Below are 17,257 nucleotides of genomic sequence, written 5' to 3'. Positions count from 1 at the left end.
CAAGATCTGTGGGTCGCTCTTGCAGGACCTATATGTCGTCGTTGATACGGACCCACATTGGTTATGTTCTGCTTGCAGAGGGCGGCGGTGTGACAAGGACAACATCTGACCTGAATACCGGGGGAGTGGTCTGCCTCCCAGTGGGAGAGGTTTGGGCACCGCATAAGAAGGCTAAAAGGGATTCTTCACTTTAGGGGTCTTCCTCAAAGTCAAAGAAAACCAAGGCTTCTTCATCCACCCCCCGACCTCACCCCAAAGCTCCTGTTCGGTAGGTTTCCCCAGGAGAACCATCGAACAAAAGCGTAAACCATTTAACCCCAGGTCAACCTTGGTCCTCGAGCGATGGTGCTGGTTCCCCTAGCATAGCGGCCCCGCCCCTCCCCCCGGGGAAGACCTGCTCTTTCTCTGATGTGTTTCAGGCGTTGGCATCCCTTGACTTGATGTCAGCTTTTGTGATCCTGAGGTATTGTCTGCAGTGTCTGCCGAGGACTCCATCCCTGCCTCTTCTGCTGCTGCTGTCGCCATTGCCGAAGACTGCACTTCCCTCCTTACTGAGCCGACTCTTCCTTTGGAGGTGGAGCAAAGTCCTAGGCAAGTCTCTTCTGTGGGTGGACATCTCTCTTGCTCGCAAATGAGATCCCCCCTAGAGACACCAATCCGGAAATCTTTGAGAGATCTTCCAGCTGAGCAGTCCACCCCTGCGGAGGATCGTCATTCGGAGAGTTCACAGAGTTCATGGCCCTCCTTGTCGCTTCAGATGCTCTCATTTGCCTTTCTAAAGAGACATCTCTTCGGCTCTCCTTATTCATCCGCCGGACGATCACCTTCTGAGGAGCGTCACTTGCCAGGACCTAGCCGCTCGTCCTCGTCACCTCGGATGCAGGTCTCACACATCAGCTTGATGAGTCTCATCAGCCAGATGGTTCCCAACCCTCGCCTGTCTTATTGGACTCTTCCCAGACTCGCCATTCACCTGCATTGCAGAGTTCACCCATTCAACGTCACTCTCTGACCTCTTACCACCAAACAGCTGTTCATGGTTCGCCAGCCACCATTGAATTGCCAGATTCTCTGAAAGCTCGTTGAGCTCCCGCAGCTCGTGATTCTCTGACGGTCCGCAGTCCCCCAGACTCATCAAGCACCTGTGACTCATCAACCACTGGCTGTTCTCCTTTCTCTAGCTTCTCACCGATCGCCAGTGGTTCGCTGTTTGCCAGCTCACAGACGATCGCCAGCTGCTCATCATTCTCCGGCAGCTCGTTGTTCACCAAAGACTCGCCGATCTCCTGAGACTAAGTGATCGGTAGTTAACCAGCATTCTCCTCCTACTCGGCATTAGCCAGCTACACGCCGTTCACTAGCAGCTAATCAATCAACAACTGCTTAGGAACTCGGAGATCGCCGCTTCCTATGCGTTCTTCAACCGGCCATCGTTCACCAGCTCGCCGTCATTTGGCAGAATGACAGCATTCGCCAGTTACTAGACGATCTCCAACCAGCCATCGTTTGGCAGAACACCGTCGTTCAACTGAACGCCGTCATTCGCTAGAGAGGAGAAAGTCATCCAGGCAATCTCCTTCACGAATTTGTCATCGCTCGGCGCTCGCACCGTTCACCCACGCCTCATAAAGGTTCATCCTCTCGTTCTCTAGCCCACAAGCACCGACCACCACGTTCTCCTAGGAAAACATCTCACAGATAGGACAACTCCTGATGGTCTCCCCTTCGGGAAGACCTGATGTTCAAGGAACCCAAGGAAACAACAACCAACCTGTTCCTTTCCCCCATAAGGTGGAACCTGCAAAGCCGCAACCATCCGCTTCTTCTGTCTGGTTGTCAATTGATCTAGGTAGGAATGTTCCTCCGTTTCAGAAACCCTCAGCATCGATCCTCTCTGGCCATCTTTCAGCCAGCGCTGCTATCGGACAGGAACTGGGGTTCAATGCCCTGGTTAGAAGCGTACTGAAGGCCTTTGTAGGAAGTGTCCCTCCCGTTCTACACTCCAGGACACCCAGAATACCTCTAGAGAAGTCAACTCTCCTCCAGCGGACTCAAGGCGGAAATCTACAGTTCTTCCTCCTCTGGAATCGCTGGCTTCTTCTTCTCTCGTGAAGAGGAAGCGAGGTGTGCCTGAATGGTTGGACTTCCCAGGATCAAGCTGAAACCAGTATGGATGTCAAAGCAAAGGCTCAACATTGGTGTGCCCACTCCTCAAGTAGGCTCGCACCCTCTTCCAGCTAGCCAAGAGTCACTTCCTCTTAGAGAAAAGTCTCATGTTGGTGCTTTCCGCCCTTCTCCCATCGAGGTGGTTCCACCGGGGCTTTGACCAGCCTTGAAACCATTACAGGAGGATGTCTCCCCCTCAGCCGGTGACACTCGAAGGGAAGATCTTTCGATACCTTCACTCCTGGAGGTTTTCTTTTGTCCTCGGAAGGAGATGAAGGATGCAAAGGCTCAACCCAATTCTTCAGCTAGATCATCAAGACCTTCAGAGGGTTTGAAGAGACCATCTCCAAACCCTGCAGGGCCGTCAGCATGTAAAGCCCATTATGCAATGTATGACCACGACCCACAACGGGATGATGTCTCATGGGTGGATGACCTCGATGACGACGACGACCATCTTCCTAAAGCTGCTAGTCCAAAGCTATTGGAGGCTGAACAGAGGGAGTCAGAGCTTGCCTTCTGGCAGGTCTTGGCCTGCATGAAGGCCATCAATGGGTTATCTGACCATACAGTGAGTCCTCAATGGGGCAAAGACACGGTCTTAGACCATGTCTATGTCACTTAGAAGGCCCCCAAGACCAGTGCAGCCTTGCCCTAGTCCAAGGGTCTGATGAGTGCCCGTTAGAAGGCACTCTCACAGATTATTGACTCCTCCAGCTCCCTTCGGGCAGGCTCATCCTCGAAACTTCTTCCGCCGCCGTTTGTGCAGCAGAGGTGGTGATGCGAGATCTTCAACAAGCCTCTTCTGGCATTACGTCTACATCACTCTTTAGAGGAACTGACCAAGGGGATCTCCCTCGAGAGACTCTCAGGTCTGCAAGTCTTGTTCTTGGCTTTGGAGATCCTAAACCAGGAAAAGGTGGCGAAGTATGCCCTGCAGGCTACTTCATGGCTGGATCTTTGGATGTGATTAGTTGGAAACCTTATGAGGACCGAGGACTGGTCCCTGGAGACCTCAAGAAAGGCGAGGGAAACCTTTTTACTATCGGGAAATTAAACCATCGAGTTCCTGACCCACCAAGTTGTGAACTTGTGGGCGAACAGGATCCTGCAGCATAAGGACTCGGTGGTAAAAAGGTTCCATTGTCAAGTCCCACACAACGAGGCCAATAGACTGAGGAACTCATCTCTGGAGCGTTCCTTTCTGTTCAGTCTGGAAGACATCGAGCAGGTTGCGGAGAGATGGTAGAAATCCAACCAGAACTACCTTCTCCATAGGGCCCTGACATCTCGGCCCTGTAGACCACCACCTCCGCAGAAGAGACAACAGCCAAGATCACTAACGAACTGTATAGCAGCTACATTGGCTGTGACAAAAGTGTCTAAGAAGCCCTTTCCTGCCAAGGAACGGAAGGGCTCCAAGTCCCTGCATGGAGGGAAGGATTCTAGAGGCTGCAGCACTAGGATGGGCAATTCCACCACTTGTCCACCAGTGGGGGGAATCTGCATCGCTGCTTGCAGAGGCGGATGCAGCTCAGGGCCAAATCATGGACGGTTTCTGTGATTCGTTCAGGGTATCACGTCCCGTTCACACAATCTCTCCCTTCACTGACCAAGATTCCAGTTCCATTGAGCTCCTATGCAAAGGGATCTGCAAAGGAGCTGCCCCTCCGGGCCGAAGTCCAAACCATGTTGGAGAAGGGCGCTTTCCAAGAAGTCCTCAATGACTCCCCAGGCTTCTTCAGTCGGCTCTTTCATGTGAAAAAGGTCAGACCAGTGGTAAGACCACAAGACTTCATGTTTACACTGGTCCTAAAGGATCCCTATCTATCCGTCTTCAAGGAACTATCTAAGGATCATACTAGACAACAAAAGATACCAGTTCAAGGTGCTGTGCTTTGGTCTATCCACAGCACCTAAGATCTTCATGAGAGTTTTTGCCTTAGTGTCATCTTGGGATGAGAGAATCGGCATCTGTCTCCTACTGTCTGATACTAGCAGACTCAGTGGTGACCCTTCTTCATCACTGAGACAAACTTCTGAGGCTTTGCTAATATCTGGGGTCATGGTAAACCTCGAGAAGTCATTTTTGCTTCCATCTCAATAATTTGTATACTTAGGTATGATCATAGACACCAATCTTCAGACTACAGGGTAGTAAGGCTGAGGAAGGTTGCAAGACCTTTCCTCAGACGAGAAGAACCCAAGCCCAGAGGTCGTTGTGTCTTGGGCACCTATCATCCCTGGTCTGTCTAGTTCCCAACAGCCACCTTAGGATGTTATCTCTCCAATGGCAGATAAAGTCCAACTGGAATCAGTCCAACGATTCCCTGGTCATTCTGTTCCCTATGGGACTGGAAGAACAGGCGGACCTCAGATAGTGGGTGGCAGATGAAAATCTGTTAAGGGTGTCGACCTTCTTGTCCTCCCCCTGGACTTGATGCTCTTTTCAGATGCATCAGAGGAGATACTGGCTCACATGCTGCAACACACAGCCTCAGGCCTATGGTCAGAGTCCGAAGGGTACCAGCGCATAAGTCTCTTAAGAGAAGAAGGCCGCTTTCCTACCCCTTCAACAGTTCCATCAGGTCCTGGCGGGTCACTCAGTGGTGTTGATGAGCGACAACACCACAGTAGTGGCTTACATCAACAAACAAGGCGGTACCTTTTCGCAGTCCCTATCCAATCTACCAGTAGTGATTCTGAGATGGGCAGAAAACAACTTGGTGACCCTATCAGCACACTTCATTCCGGGCTAAAGGAATGTGCTCACAGACAACCTGAGCAGAGGGATTCAGATAGTGGGGTCCGAGTGGGCCTTGAATCATCTAGTAGCCAACAAAGTCATGAATTTGTGAAGTTCCTCGTCGGTGGACCTGTTGATGACGTCCTTGCATTTCAGGCACCCGCTGTACTACTCCCATGTCCCGGACCTCAAGGCTCTCTGGCAAGATACATTCCATTAACGGTGGGACAACATCGACCTTTAGCCCATTTCCCCATTCTGCCCGAGAGGAGTGCTCAACAAGACTAGAATATTGGTCAATATCTCAATGACCCTCATAGTTCCGCTAAGGAAACATGCTGAATGGTTCCCGGACCTTCTCCAGCTCCTAATAGAGCTCCTAAGAGAACTCCCTTCATGTCACAATCTACTCAAACAGCCACATGGAAACATCTTCCACAAAGCTGTAGGTTCGCTACGACTTCACGTCCGGATACTATCCAGCACTTCCTCACTCAGAGAAGATTTTGCAACAGGCTGCAAAATGGATGGCGGGACATCTGCGACGATCTTCAGCATCAATCTACCAGGCGAAGTGGACTGTCTTCTGTGGATGGTGTTGTGGAAGGGGTATCTCTCCCCTCGATGCCACTTTTCCAGCAGTAGTGAAGTTCCTTTTGCACCTGCAGGAGGAAATGCTCCTCTCGGTTTTGACAGTAAAAGGTTACCGCTCAGCCTTTAGTCTTGCCTTTAAGCTGAAAGGAGTAGATATCTCCTTTTCACTGGAACATTCTCTCCTCATACAAAGTTATGAACTTACCTGTCCCCAGTCAGGAGAGACCTAGGAACATGGTTCAGGTCCTACAAACCATTATGCCATGCAGCAGATCACCACCCCACTCTGAAGACGGTATCTCTACTCGCTTTAACTTTGGCCAAAAGTTAGAGAACTTCATAGTCTCTCGTATGACATCGCTCATTCAAGGGGATGGAGAGAGGTAAGCCACAGCTTTGTCGCTGAATTTATTGCAAAGACTCAGAACCCGGGGGTAGCTGATCCTAAATTCGATTCCTTCCAGGTAAAGAGTCTCCGTTCTGTAACTGATGACCCAGATCAACTGTTACTATGCCCAGTAAGGACATCTGCACTCTTCGTCAGCACAGGGAAGGTCAAGAGGAAGATCGTGAAGAACACTATTTCTGCTTGGATTCGCAAGGTCATTGACCTGGCACTGAATCCCGATCCTCCTCTGACACGTTGACCCAGAGCTCAAGATATCAGGGGCATTGCTATGTACCTGGCATTCAGACGAAACTACGTTGTGGGGCAGGTACTACAAGCCAGCATATTGAAGAGTCAAACGACCTTGACCGCCCACTACCTGCAAGACGTAACCCACAGGAACATGAAAACGTTTTCCATTGGTCCCCTCTGATGGTCCAGCAATTTGATGCAGTAGAGGGGCTTTATTGTCTCAATGAGGGGTTGAGCAATGGTGGTGGGGTGATTATCCACCATGGCAGATTCAACCATATCACTAAGGGCAGTTTTGAGAGGCCAGACCAAGACTGGATCTTTATAAACCGTATTCTTTACCACCAATGTGGCTTATTGCGGAGCCTAAAGGGAGAACAAGGAATTATTTTAAGATTTGTAAATCTATACAGAAAAATTCAAGAATCATTGCTCCAGGCGATATATCCTGCTTTGAAAAAAAGAACTTCCTCATCCATGCAAAATCATTCACACTAGCAAGTAGTGACAATATTAAATTAGATGTCAAACCCCACCTAGATTTTAGTTATGGAAGGGGAGTAGTTTTCAATAAAGACTTGTATGAATTTACAAAAGAGGAGATACTGGCCTTGTGTCCATTAATAGTATGGAGGGTACATAAAGTTCCTTGAACATCGATGATTATCCCTTCTTTCCAGTATGCTGATGTACCTTTCCATATTGTTATTGAAAATTTGAAAATGAAAGGATTAAAGTTCGACATTTCAAACAGGCGCCATTAAAGTGTTTCAACTGTTTTGAATTTGGACACCCTTTTAATGTTTGTAAAAGAAAAGGGCAGTATTTGCTCCAAACCTTAGCATGGAGTGTATACTTAAGGCTAGGTGTTTGAACTGCAACTCAAATCATAAATCCACCGATAGGAGCTGCGAGCTATATAGATTGGAAGAAGCTGCCCTCAACAGATCTAATGTGAAGCACATAAGTATAGAACATGCCAAAAGACTGCTGAATAAAAAAGACATCTATGCAAAGGCATTGAAATCTAAAGATAATTTACCACAGGAGACATCAAACAAACCTAGTACTGCCAGTAGTTGTAAGAAAATAAATACAACATCTAATAATAAAGTACTGCTTGATGAGGTAAGCATATTGCCTTCTGAGGATTTACCACGGTGTATTAACACTGGGGTATTGCCTATCTTTGTACAACCTTTGTCCCCCCTTACCAACAATAGCACTAACCTTTCTCAGGCCATGTCGTTGCCTGATTTAGAGGTTCCATTTGAAACCAAGTTACCAGGTGCACCTGTAGTGGGGCAGGTGCAAACACAGTAGTTCACCACATATTAATCGGAAAAGAGAGAGACCTCCATCTCCCCCACCCTTCACAAGAAATATTAAAGTTATGACATCAAATAAATATGATGTCTTGTCTGCTGATGTTTCTGATCCACTGAAAGACAACTTAAATAGATCTGAAATTCAAGTTGAGGTCCACCACCCCCATTAAGAAACACAAACGCAAATCCCAATCTATCAAGACCCTCTCTGATAAAACCGCTGGGAAATAGTGTTTGATCAAAAGTTGCTAATGGGAAGACTTCAACAAAGATGTCAAAAAATAAACCATAGATTTTTCCTCCATTTTGAAATAAGATTGTCAGGGTTTGAGGGACAAATATAAAGAACTTAAGTTCCTCATTCATGAGCACTCTCCCATAATTATGTCTACAAGAGAGCAAACTTGATCATAACACTCATTGTCCTCACGAATATATTAGTTATAGGACACCATATGATCACCAAGTTGGGAGCCATGGCGTAAGTTTCATATACATTAGTCGAGATGTTCCTCAAATATCTTTGCCTATTTGCACACCTCTGCAGGCAGTGGTTGTACAGATTGATATAAGGAGAAAATATACAACTTGCTCTCTGTACTTGCCTCCAAATGATAACATTTTGTATGACAATTTAGTAGAGATGATTCAACAACTCCCTCAACCTTTACTTTTACATGGAGATTTGAATGGAAAAACATCCTTTGTGGGTGATGTTTTAGCAAACACGAGGGTCAATATCATATCATCAATTGTGGAAAATGGGGATGTCGGACTCCTTAATACAGGAGAGCACACACACTTTCATGTTCAGAGAGGTACCTTGTCATGCATTGACCTCTCAATCGCAAGCTCTAATTGCCTTCTTGATTTTGATTGAAGGACATTAGATGATTGGCCTACTAGTGATCATGCACCAATCATTATAAACACCAACAATGGTCCACCTTTACAGAGATCGCCACGATAGAATCTTGACTAGGCAGACTGGTATAGATTTCATGAGCTAAGCAAATTTGAGGGGAATGCAGAACAGTTTCAAAGTGTTGATGATGCCATAGACTTACTGAATGGAACTCTTCAAACAGCAAGAGTCAATTCACTTCCCAAAACAACAAGGTTATTCAAACAACAACCATTACCCTGGAGGTCTTCAAAGCTAACTTCCCTGCACAGAGCCACAAGGAGGTCTTTAACTCGATTGTGCAAACACCTACTGAGGAAAATTTCATTATATACAAGAAATGTAGAGCACAGTTCCGTCATGCCATGAAAAAACCTAGGCGCCAGTCTTATGTGTCTTATTTCCTCTATTGACAGTAGAACACCACCATCTTCTGTGTGGAGGAAAGTACAAAAAGAGAGCAGGCAAATTCACCTCCAACCCACCACCAGTGTTGATGGCGAATGATCAGTAATTGACTGGAGCAACTGAGGTTAGCAATGTCCTGGCTGATCATTTTTCAAATGTATCATACAAGTGTGGGGCAGCTCCTGGTCACCAGTATAGGATCATTGAAGAAAAGAAAATTTCAAATTTTGCAACAGGAAGGGAAGAGTCATACAATTCTTCTTTTACTAAAAGAGAATTTGATTCCGCAGTTGCTACTTGTAATGATACAGCCCCTGGACCCGATGGAATTCCATATGCAATGATTAAACATGTACCTGTTAATACCAAGTTATTTATTTCAAGCATTATTAACAGAGTATGGCATGATCATAGTTATTCAAGTGTTTGGGAACTAACAATTATTTTAGCCTTTTTAAAACCTGGTAAGGATAAGTTTTTAGCAGAAAACTATCGACCATTTGCATTAACATCTTGCTTTTGTAAGATCAGGGAGAAGATGGTCAATGCAAGACTAAATGCAAGACTGGAAAAGAAGGGTATTTTATCACCTATCCAGTGTGGATTTAGAAAAATGCACTCAAAGACTGATGTGTTATACGACTTGAGTCTTCTATTTGGGAAACCTTTGTTTCCAAACAGCATCATGTAACTGTAACCATCTTTTTTTTTTTTTTACCTTGAAAAGGCATATGTTACTGCATGGAGATATGGTATACTTAAAACCTTTCATAGTTTGGGATTACGTGGGGAGCTACTATTGTTCATTCAGTCATTTTTTTCACATAGATTTTTACAGGTGGGAGTAGGGGAAACTCTATTAGAGAGGAAATGTCAGGAAGGAGTTCCCCAGGGTAGTTTGCGAAGTGTAACCCTATTTGCACTAGCCATTAATGGGATATCCCCTGTCATTCCTTAAGATATTCTCTCAACACTATTTGTAGATGATCTCTCCATATCATTTGCTAGAGCTAGAATTGCAATGGTTGGAGAAAACTACAACTTACAATAGACAAAATTATTCAGTGGGCCGATATGTATGGGTTTAAGTTTTTGATAAGCAAAACTACTGTTGTCCATTTCTGTCGTATTCGAGGAGTACATCCAGACCCTGATATGTACATAAAAGGTCAACGGATCCCATGTGTATATGAAGCTAGGTTTCTAGGCATGCTATTTGATTGTAGGTTAACATGGGTTCTCACTTAAAAGCATTAAAAGTAAAATGTCTTGATGCTTTGAAGCTTTTAAAAGTTTTGTCCCATACATCTTGGTGGCAGACCGCAAAACTATTTTAAAGTTATACAAGGGATTAATTTTTTCAAAAATTAGCTATGGGTGTGAAATATACTCCTCAGCCACCCACCCCAAGCTGATTAAAGATTTTAGATTTTATACACCATACTGATGTCAGATTGGCAACAGGAGCATTTAGAATTTTGCCTACTCCAAGCCTCCTTGTTGATGCTGGAGAACTACCGTTAGACCTTTATGGAAAGTCTTCTATTATTCGGTATTGGTTTAGATTGCAAACACTTTCTAATTCTTTGCCCTGTCAGAGTGCAAGCCTTGTAAAGCACACAACATATTTCGAGTTGTGCCTAAAATCTCCTCAACCTTATGGTTTTCGGGTGAAATAATTGATACACAGTTTTGATATACTCTAATTAGAAGTAAGGCGCTTCCATTTAATATATCATCAATGCCTCCATGGAAATTAATAGAGGTATCTTTTTGTAAATATTTTATTGGTTAAAAAAATATGACCTACTTAGAAGCCAGGTCTCTTTTTATGGAACATGTTGCAGAACATAGGGAACCGACTTATATATACTAATGGCTCCAGATCCAATGCTGGCGTTGGATTTGGTGTATATATTACTTCTTTTACTTATTTATGCACTTCCTCTAGTATCTTCCATATTTACTGCCGAACAATATGGCATACTAGCAGCTATTGAGAAAATAGCTTTGAAGGGAGGTAATTTTACCATTTTTAGTGATATAAGGAGTGTCTTTCAAGCTTTATAAGTTTTTAGTTCCAGTAACCCTTTAGTTTTAAAGATTTTAGAAAAACTTTTTATTATTTGACTGAGAGTTATAACAGTTCAATTTTGCTGGCAAAGAATGCTGCAGCTGAGATGCTACCAGGAAGGTATCCCTTTCTTTGTGATGATTGTTTACTTAACATTAAGAATTTTATTTCTAATAATTGGCAACAGCATTGGGATACTTTAATTGAAAATAAGATGCGAGAAATAACGAATGTTATATCCCTTGGAAGTATAACATGATACACCGAAAGTGGGAGACTACTCTTTGTCGTCCTGGCATTGGTCACACTCGATTGACACATGAATTTCTGCTCACTGGCCAATACCAGCCATATTGTGACGACTGTTTGGTACACTTGAGAGTGAGGCATTAGTTGACCAAATGCCCCACTTATAGTAGCGAAAGAAATACATATCTGTTTGTGGCTTTAGGTGAGGATGACTGGTTTATACTTGCCCATATTCTTAGACATGATGTATCTTACCATGCTAGTGGTATTTTTAGCTTTACTTCAGAAGAAGGTTGTCTGAAAGTTATTTAACTTTCAAAATGACATCTTTGCTTTTATGGTTTTAATTGAATATTTTTTTCATTCTTTATCTATAATAAATGATATCGGTTGTCATGACCTTAGAGGTCAAGATGCCAGAAAACCTCAAATCAATCAATCAATCAATTTTCAATTGGTCCTGTGATGGCTGCACAACAACAGGTTTAATACCTCAAGCTCCTTGATGGACAAACAGCAGAGGGTTGAGGACAAAGGTCTGAATGAATGATTAAGAATGACTGGCTCCTTCTTTTCTTCATTTTACCCTTTCTTGGGGAATCAACACCCAAGGTCCTCTGTAAAGCTGACTTCAACCAACTTCAGGTACACGATTGTTCTCTTTTGTAACCTGTTATTGTGTCAATACTGTTGCGTCCCCATACCCTAACGAGTGGGGTATTAGGTATGTCCAGGTGACCTCTGAAGATTCCTATGACTCACATTGCTAGTATCACGAGCACACAGCTTGTGTGGGCCGCGGACCATGCATAGCATGGTTTTAGTGAGGTGTAGGTTTCCACCAATTATGTGCAAAACACATAAAGGGGAAACCCCGTGTCAGAGCTAAAACCCAGATTGGCAAGGATTTCCACCCTCATAAAGGGTAAGTCATCCCCTAAAAATGGCGTTGGTTTGTATTTAGTGACGAAACAAATGACATTTGGAAGTAATTTGTATTTTTCCTAATGATACAAACCTGTAGCTATTTATACAGATTAGCCCGCTAGTACCAGTCCCCATTGAAGGCGTATCTTCAAGCAAATTAGGTTCTCAACCCAGGTGTGTGAGTGAGAGGGGTAGCTACTACCCCGCACCTCCTCCCACTAACTAGCGGGTGGCTGGTTTACCCTTGTTAAAAACCTGATGGCTCGTATTTTATCTTCATCAAAAGCAATGGCTATAGATTTGTATCGTTAGGAAGAATACAAATTACTTCCAAATTTTTCACGTTTCTTTTACAGTATAAAGTAATTTATTACAAATTTAGTTTTCCATCAGCCGTCTGGATTATTAAAAATTTGTAGAAAGACTATTATTGTCTCTTTCTCGTTATTTCCCCACGTGATTTTCTAGAATCCTCATCATATCCTCCCACGCTTATTGACGCAAAGGGCTTTGGTTACATTTTGTCAGTCGTCTCTATCTTGAGCTTTTATATCAATACTTCTCCATTTATCATCGCCTACTTCATGCTTTGTAGTCCTCAGCCATGTAGGTCTTGATCTTCCAACTCTTATAGTGCCTTGTGGAGTCCAGTTGAATGTTTGGTGAACTAATCTCTCTTGGGGAGTACAAATAGCATGGCCAAACCATCGCCATCTTCACACTTATTTCCAAATAAATGCACAATTCAATGCTTTATGCTTTCTCTGAAGTTATAAAGGTACATATACATATCTAATATATATATATCACTTGTTTATCAGTCCTGAGTTCCTAGGTGGTGTGGTTGACCCTGAACTGCAGAAATGGGGACAACATCTAAACGATCTTTGGAAATCCCTCGGAAGAAAGATTTCTGTTGCAGTTGAAAAGGAACCAGAAAAGTATTCGCAAATATATGTGGAGCATCCTGTCATTGTGCCTGGTGGGAGATTCAGGTAATTATAAAAGAATTATTTACCCTTAAAGTTTTTGTCTGTGTTTTTGTTTCTAACGTGTATAACATGCAGAAAACCACCAAATGATAGTGGTCCATGGCTTTGTATAGAATGGTATTAAAAATAACTTTTATGGAAAATACAAATACAGTACAATATTCATAATAGTCGTGATTCACCAAGGTATAGTATTACTAAAGCAAATTAACTCCTTAGATTCTTACTTTTTACTGATAAAGCATGTCTAACCACTAAGCACTCCAACTGAATTTGAAAAATAATATAAAATTTTATTCTTTCTAATATCTACAGAAGAGACCTTGGCAACTTGCTTGATGATGCAAGACTTGCTTGTATGCTAGGAGGAAAGTGATTTTCATATAGCCATTATCTTTATAGAATATTTATAACATAAAGTAACTGTACAGAACCATTTTCTTTATAGAAATATATATAACAAAGTAACTTTGAAGAATCACTGAACTTGCTCCCATAATTCTTATTGTTAGTCTTAGGTATTTATGTAAAAAATCTGAAAGTAACACTAGTCATTACAAAATTGTAGTAATTCTTAGATCTAAAAAAACAAACATTTGTTCTGACATTAAATACAAACCCTTCCCCTCTTTATTAGGGAATATACTCTGGGCAAAGCTGGAAGACTAGCCATAAAACTTTTAGCGAGGTGTAACTACCCTACCTCTAGTTAACAGGGGTTGGGGGTAGGGGTAGTACCGACTACCCTGCTCACACACATACTGTTGTTGTCTCCTCATTTTTGCTTTTGGGTTGGTTGAGAATGGACGTTCTGTCCCTCTCCACCGCTCTTACTGACTAGCTATTTTTAGACTTCTTTTTCTCTTTTCAAGTTGTGATTGGTTTTCTTCTTAGCAATCATAATGCAGACTTTTCCTGGGCCTGAAGGACGCAAATGCGGTACCTTCATTTCTCCGGTCGAGATAGGCCCCCATTTGCTGTGTCCAGCCTGTTGAGGACGACCATATAATTAGGACGATATATATCTGTGAGGAATGTAGCAAGTGGTCATCCTCCCAGTAGGAGAGATTTAATAGGTGGTGTAAGAAGAAGTGGAAGAGGGATTCTTATTCTTCGGGGTCATCCTAAAACTTGAAGAAACCTTGTCTTACTTCTTCCACCTCTCGATCTATGCCCGAAGCTCTTTCTTGTTCGGTCTCCCTCGTGGAATGATCTAGTAGGAGTGGTGACCCTTTAACCCTTGGAAAACCCTTAAGTTAGAAAGATGTTGCTGCTTCCCCGTAGCGAAGCAGTGCCGCCCTTCTCTACAGGGAATCCTTTTCTATTGACAAACTTTTGAAGATTTGGCCTTCCCTTGGTATTGCTGGTCCTCTGTCGAAGGAAGGCTTGTTCGAGTTGCTGCAGTTGGGAGCAGTGAGGAAGCGCACTCCGGCTTCCTCAGAGTTGGATGATCTTCCCTCGAGGGGCTACGAAGGTTTCGTACCTGAAGAGTTCTCACCTTCAGTACCCAGCGCAGTCTTTCCAGCCCAGTCACTGACTTCTCCAACTTCACACCCCAAATTTCCTGCCCAGCTTGCCGATGACAGCACTCCCCTTTTCCTGAGTTCACTCAGCCTGCGAAGGGGGACAAAGTCCAAGGCATATTCCTGTTGCTCTCGATGGTTACTTTTCCTGTCCGCGGGTTAGTTCCTCCCCGGAGTGGTCTTCACTACATGGGACTTTGAGAAGGCGGCCAGCTTCAACCATGTCTTTCTCTAGCCCCTCGGAGCATAGCTCGCCAGATGATGTTGCTCGCACCCAGCAAGTTCGACACGCCCCTGCTTCGCCTTGCCCTGTTCCTCTCTGGCCGTCCAGGAGTTCTTGTTATTCTCCCCAGGGAGTCCAGACTACCTTGCCTTCTTTGTTAGAATGCGCTACGTCTCTTGCCAACAACCAACGCTCGTCACCCACAGATTGCAGCTCTGATCGTCCAGAACGTCCCGACCCAGAGTCTTCCAGATCCCTCAGGGGTTAAGCTTGTGTTCCAAACACAACGCGCTACCAGGTTCCAACGAGCAAGCAGTCCCCTCATCATCGTCGGGTTCCAGCGAGCAAGCAATCCCATCATCATCGTCAGGTTCCAGCGTGCATTCAGGCAACGCATGATCTAGTTCTTACTCGTGAATGAGGTCCAGAGGTTAGGTTTCAGCTTGCGATCGTGCTACAGCATATTCCTCGTAGCTCCAGCGTTATGCTCCATGAGTCCCCTTTTCCATGCTCCTGGCTTCCTGAATGAGATCGCGCGTCTATGTGTTATCGCCACCTGCTCATGACCATAACACCTCCTCTTCCAGTTCTTCGACTTCAGTTCAGGATCCAGTTCCTGCTAGCGACCACTCATCTTCTTGTGAGCGTCCAGTAGCGATCAGCGAGGCAGCTGTCCAGGACCACCCAACAACATACGAGTGCCCAGCAATGCGAGACCTTCCAGCAGCGAGCGATCGCCCCGCAGCAAGCTTCCACCCAGCATCACGTGACCTTCTAACAACACGCCTCCACGCAATGACAGAAAAACGCAGGTCATCAAGAACCACTTAAGTGCTCTCCCAGATCTTCTTGTTCACCGGTCCTCTCTAACAAGACAGAGCGGGACAGCACACTCTCCCTAACAGATGGTGAAACCACAGATTCTGCATAGGCAATCTCCAGCCTGTGAGCTTCCATCATCAGTTCCAGCCTTCAGTAAGGATGCTACCTGGTTCAGTGAGTTGGTGACGTCAGTTCGTTTGGCAGTGACAGGATCGGCGCAGACGCCTGCAGGTAAGCTTTTTACCTCAGCCTCAACCAGCACACCTTAGATCCCGATAGAGACAGCTGTTCCATTGAAGCTCTCCTCTCCTCCGTCCGACCAGAGTTGTAAGTCTATCGTTTCAGTCTCATCTCAGTAACGTCAACCTCAGATGATATGGTCATCTATTAAGTCGAAGGTATGCAATCTACCTGGTTCTACAGAATCGCGACAGCAGGATTTCTCCCGGTTGGAAATGACTCCCATCATGCCAACCAAGAAGAGGAAAAGACAGAAGCACTCTATTCCCCCTACAGGTGACACCCTTCACCCCTGAACAAGCCTGAGTTTAAAATCCCCAAGAGAGATCTCCCTGGCAAAATCTTACAGGCTTTTTCCCATTGAGGTTGCCACGGCAGGTCAGCGCGATTCTTCAGCAATTACGTAGCAGCCGCCATGCCAGGTCAGCGCGATTCTTCAGCAGTTACGTAGCAGCCGCCACGCGTTTCTCTGGCCAAGGATACTTCTGAATCCTCCAGATGCAAGGAGGATACAAGACTTTCCCTGCTGGCAGAGTACCTCCCTCCCCCAGGGAGAGTAAGGATTCTATAACCATCCCGAAGAACCGTTTGGCTAGAACGTTTTCCCATCCACAGAAGAGATCCCACAACTCTTCGGCATCAGTGACAATGACTATAACAAGAGAGGCCCCCTCAAAATCTAGAGAGGCTTTCAGGCGCCATGAAGATGACTACGTCTAAGATATACAAAGGCCGAATAAAAGGAATCCGACCACACATTTTGGCAGATACTGGCATACATGAGGGCCATCAACAGCCTCGACGATCGTTCTACGGCTCCGCCTGAAGGAAGAGATACAGTCTCAGATCATCTGTATGGCACGCAAAGACTCCAAGACCAGCGCATGCATTGCCCTGGTTAAAGGGGTTGAAGGGGGCCAGGAAGGAAGCCTTGTAGCAGATCACTGGCTCTTCAAAATTACTATGGGCTAGCAACTCCTCTAAGCTTCTTCCCAACCCCCTTTCATACACCAGAGGATGTACTTTGAAGTATCTGAAGAGAAGCTGTTGGCATTACCTCTAGACCCTGCCATCGAAGCTTTGACAAGGGGTGTTTTGTGCTAGAGACTTTCCAGCCTTCTTAATCCCTTCTCAGCGGCAGACACCCTAAACATGGAGAAAGTTGTGAAGTTCGCCATGCAGGCAATTTCATGGCTCGACCTGTGATTAGGGTCAGTTGGACACCTCATCAGAACAGAGGACTATTCTTAAGTACATATCAGGAAGTCGATGGCGACTTTTCTACTGTCAGGAACCAGAACCGTGGAGTTCCTTGCCCACCAAGTGGTCAACTTGTGGGTAGAGTTTATCCTCAGTTGAAGGGACTTGATAGTAGGAAAGTTCCACAGACAAGTTCCTAGAACTGAAGTGCCGAGGCTGAA

General features: G+C 44.9%; 2 protein-coding genes across 2 annotated transcripts in view; one reads left to right on the top strand and one right to left on the bottom strand.

The window, feature by feature from the left end:
- Positions 1-17,257, bottom strand: part of LOC137646998 (speedy protein 1-B-like) — a 920,935-nt gene that overhangs the window by 90,002 nt on the left and 813,676 nt on the right. The window lies entirely within an intron of this gene.
- LOC137646997 (trehalase-like) overlaps positions 1-17,257 on the top strand; it is a 328,032-nt gene that overhangs the window by 110,917 nt on the left and 199,858 nt on the right. The window contains exon 5 of the mRNA XM_068380088.1: positions 12,858-13,031. Within this exon, the coding sequence (XP_068236189.1) occupies positions 12,858-13,031 (174 nt within the window). The remainder of the gene's footprint in view (positions 1-12,857; positions 13,032-17,257) is intronic.

Source organism: Palaemon carinicauda, chromosome 9 (genome assembly GCF_036898095.1).
Source record: "Palaemon carinicauda isolate YSFRI2023 chromosome 9, ASM3689809v2, whole genome shotgun sequence".
NCBI classification, from domain to species: Eukaryota; Metazoa; Arthropoda; class Malacostraca; order Decapoda; family Palaemonidae; genus Palaemon; species Palaemon carinicauda.
Note: the sequence above shows the minus strand (reverse complement) of the source record. Positions and strands in the feature narration are given on the sequence as shown.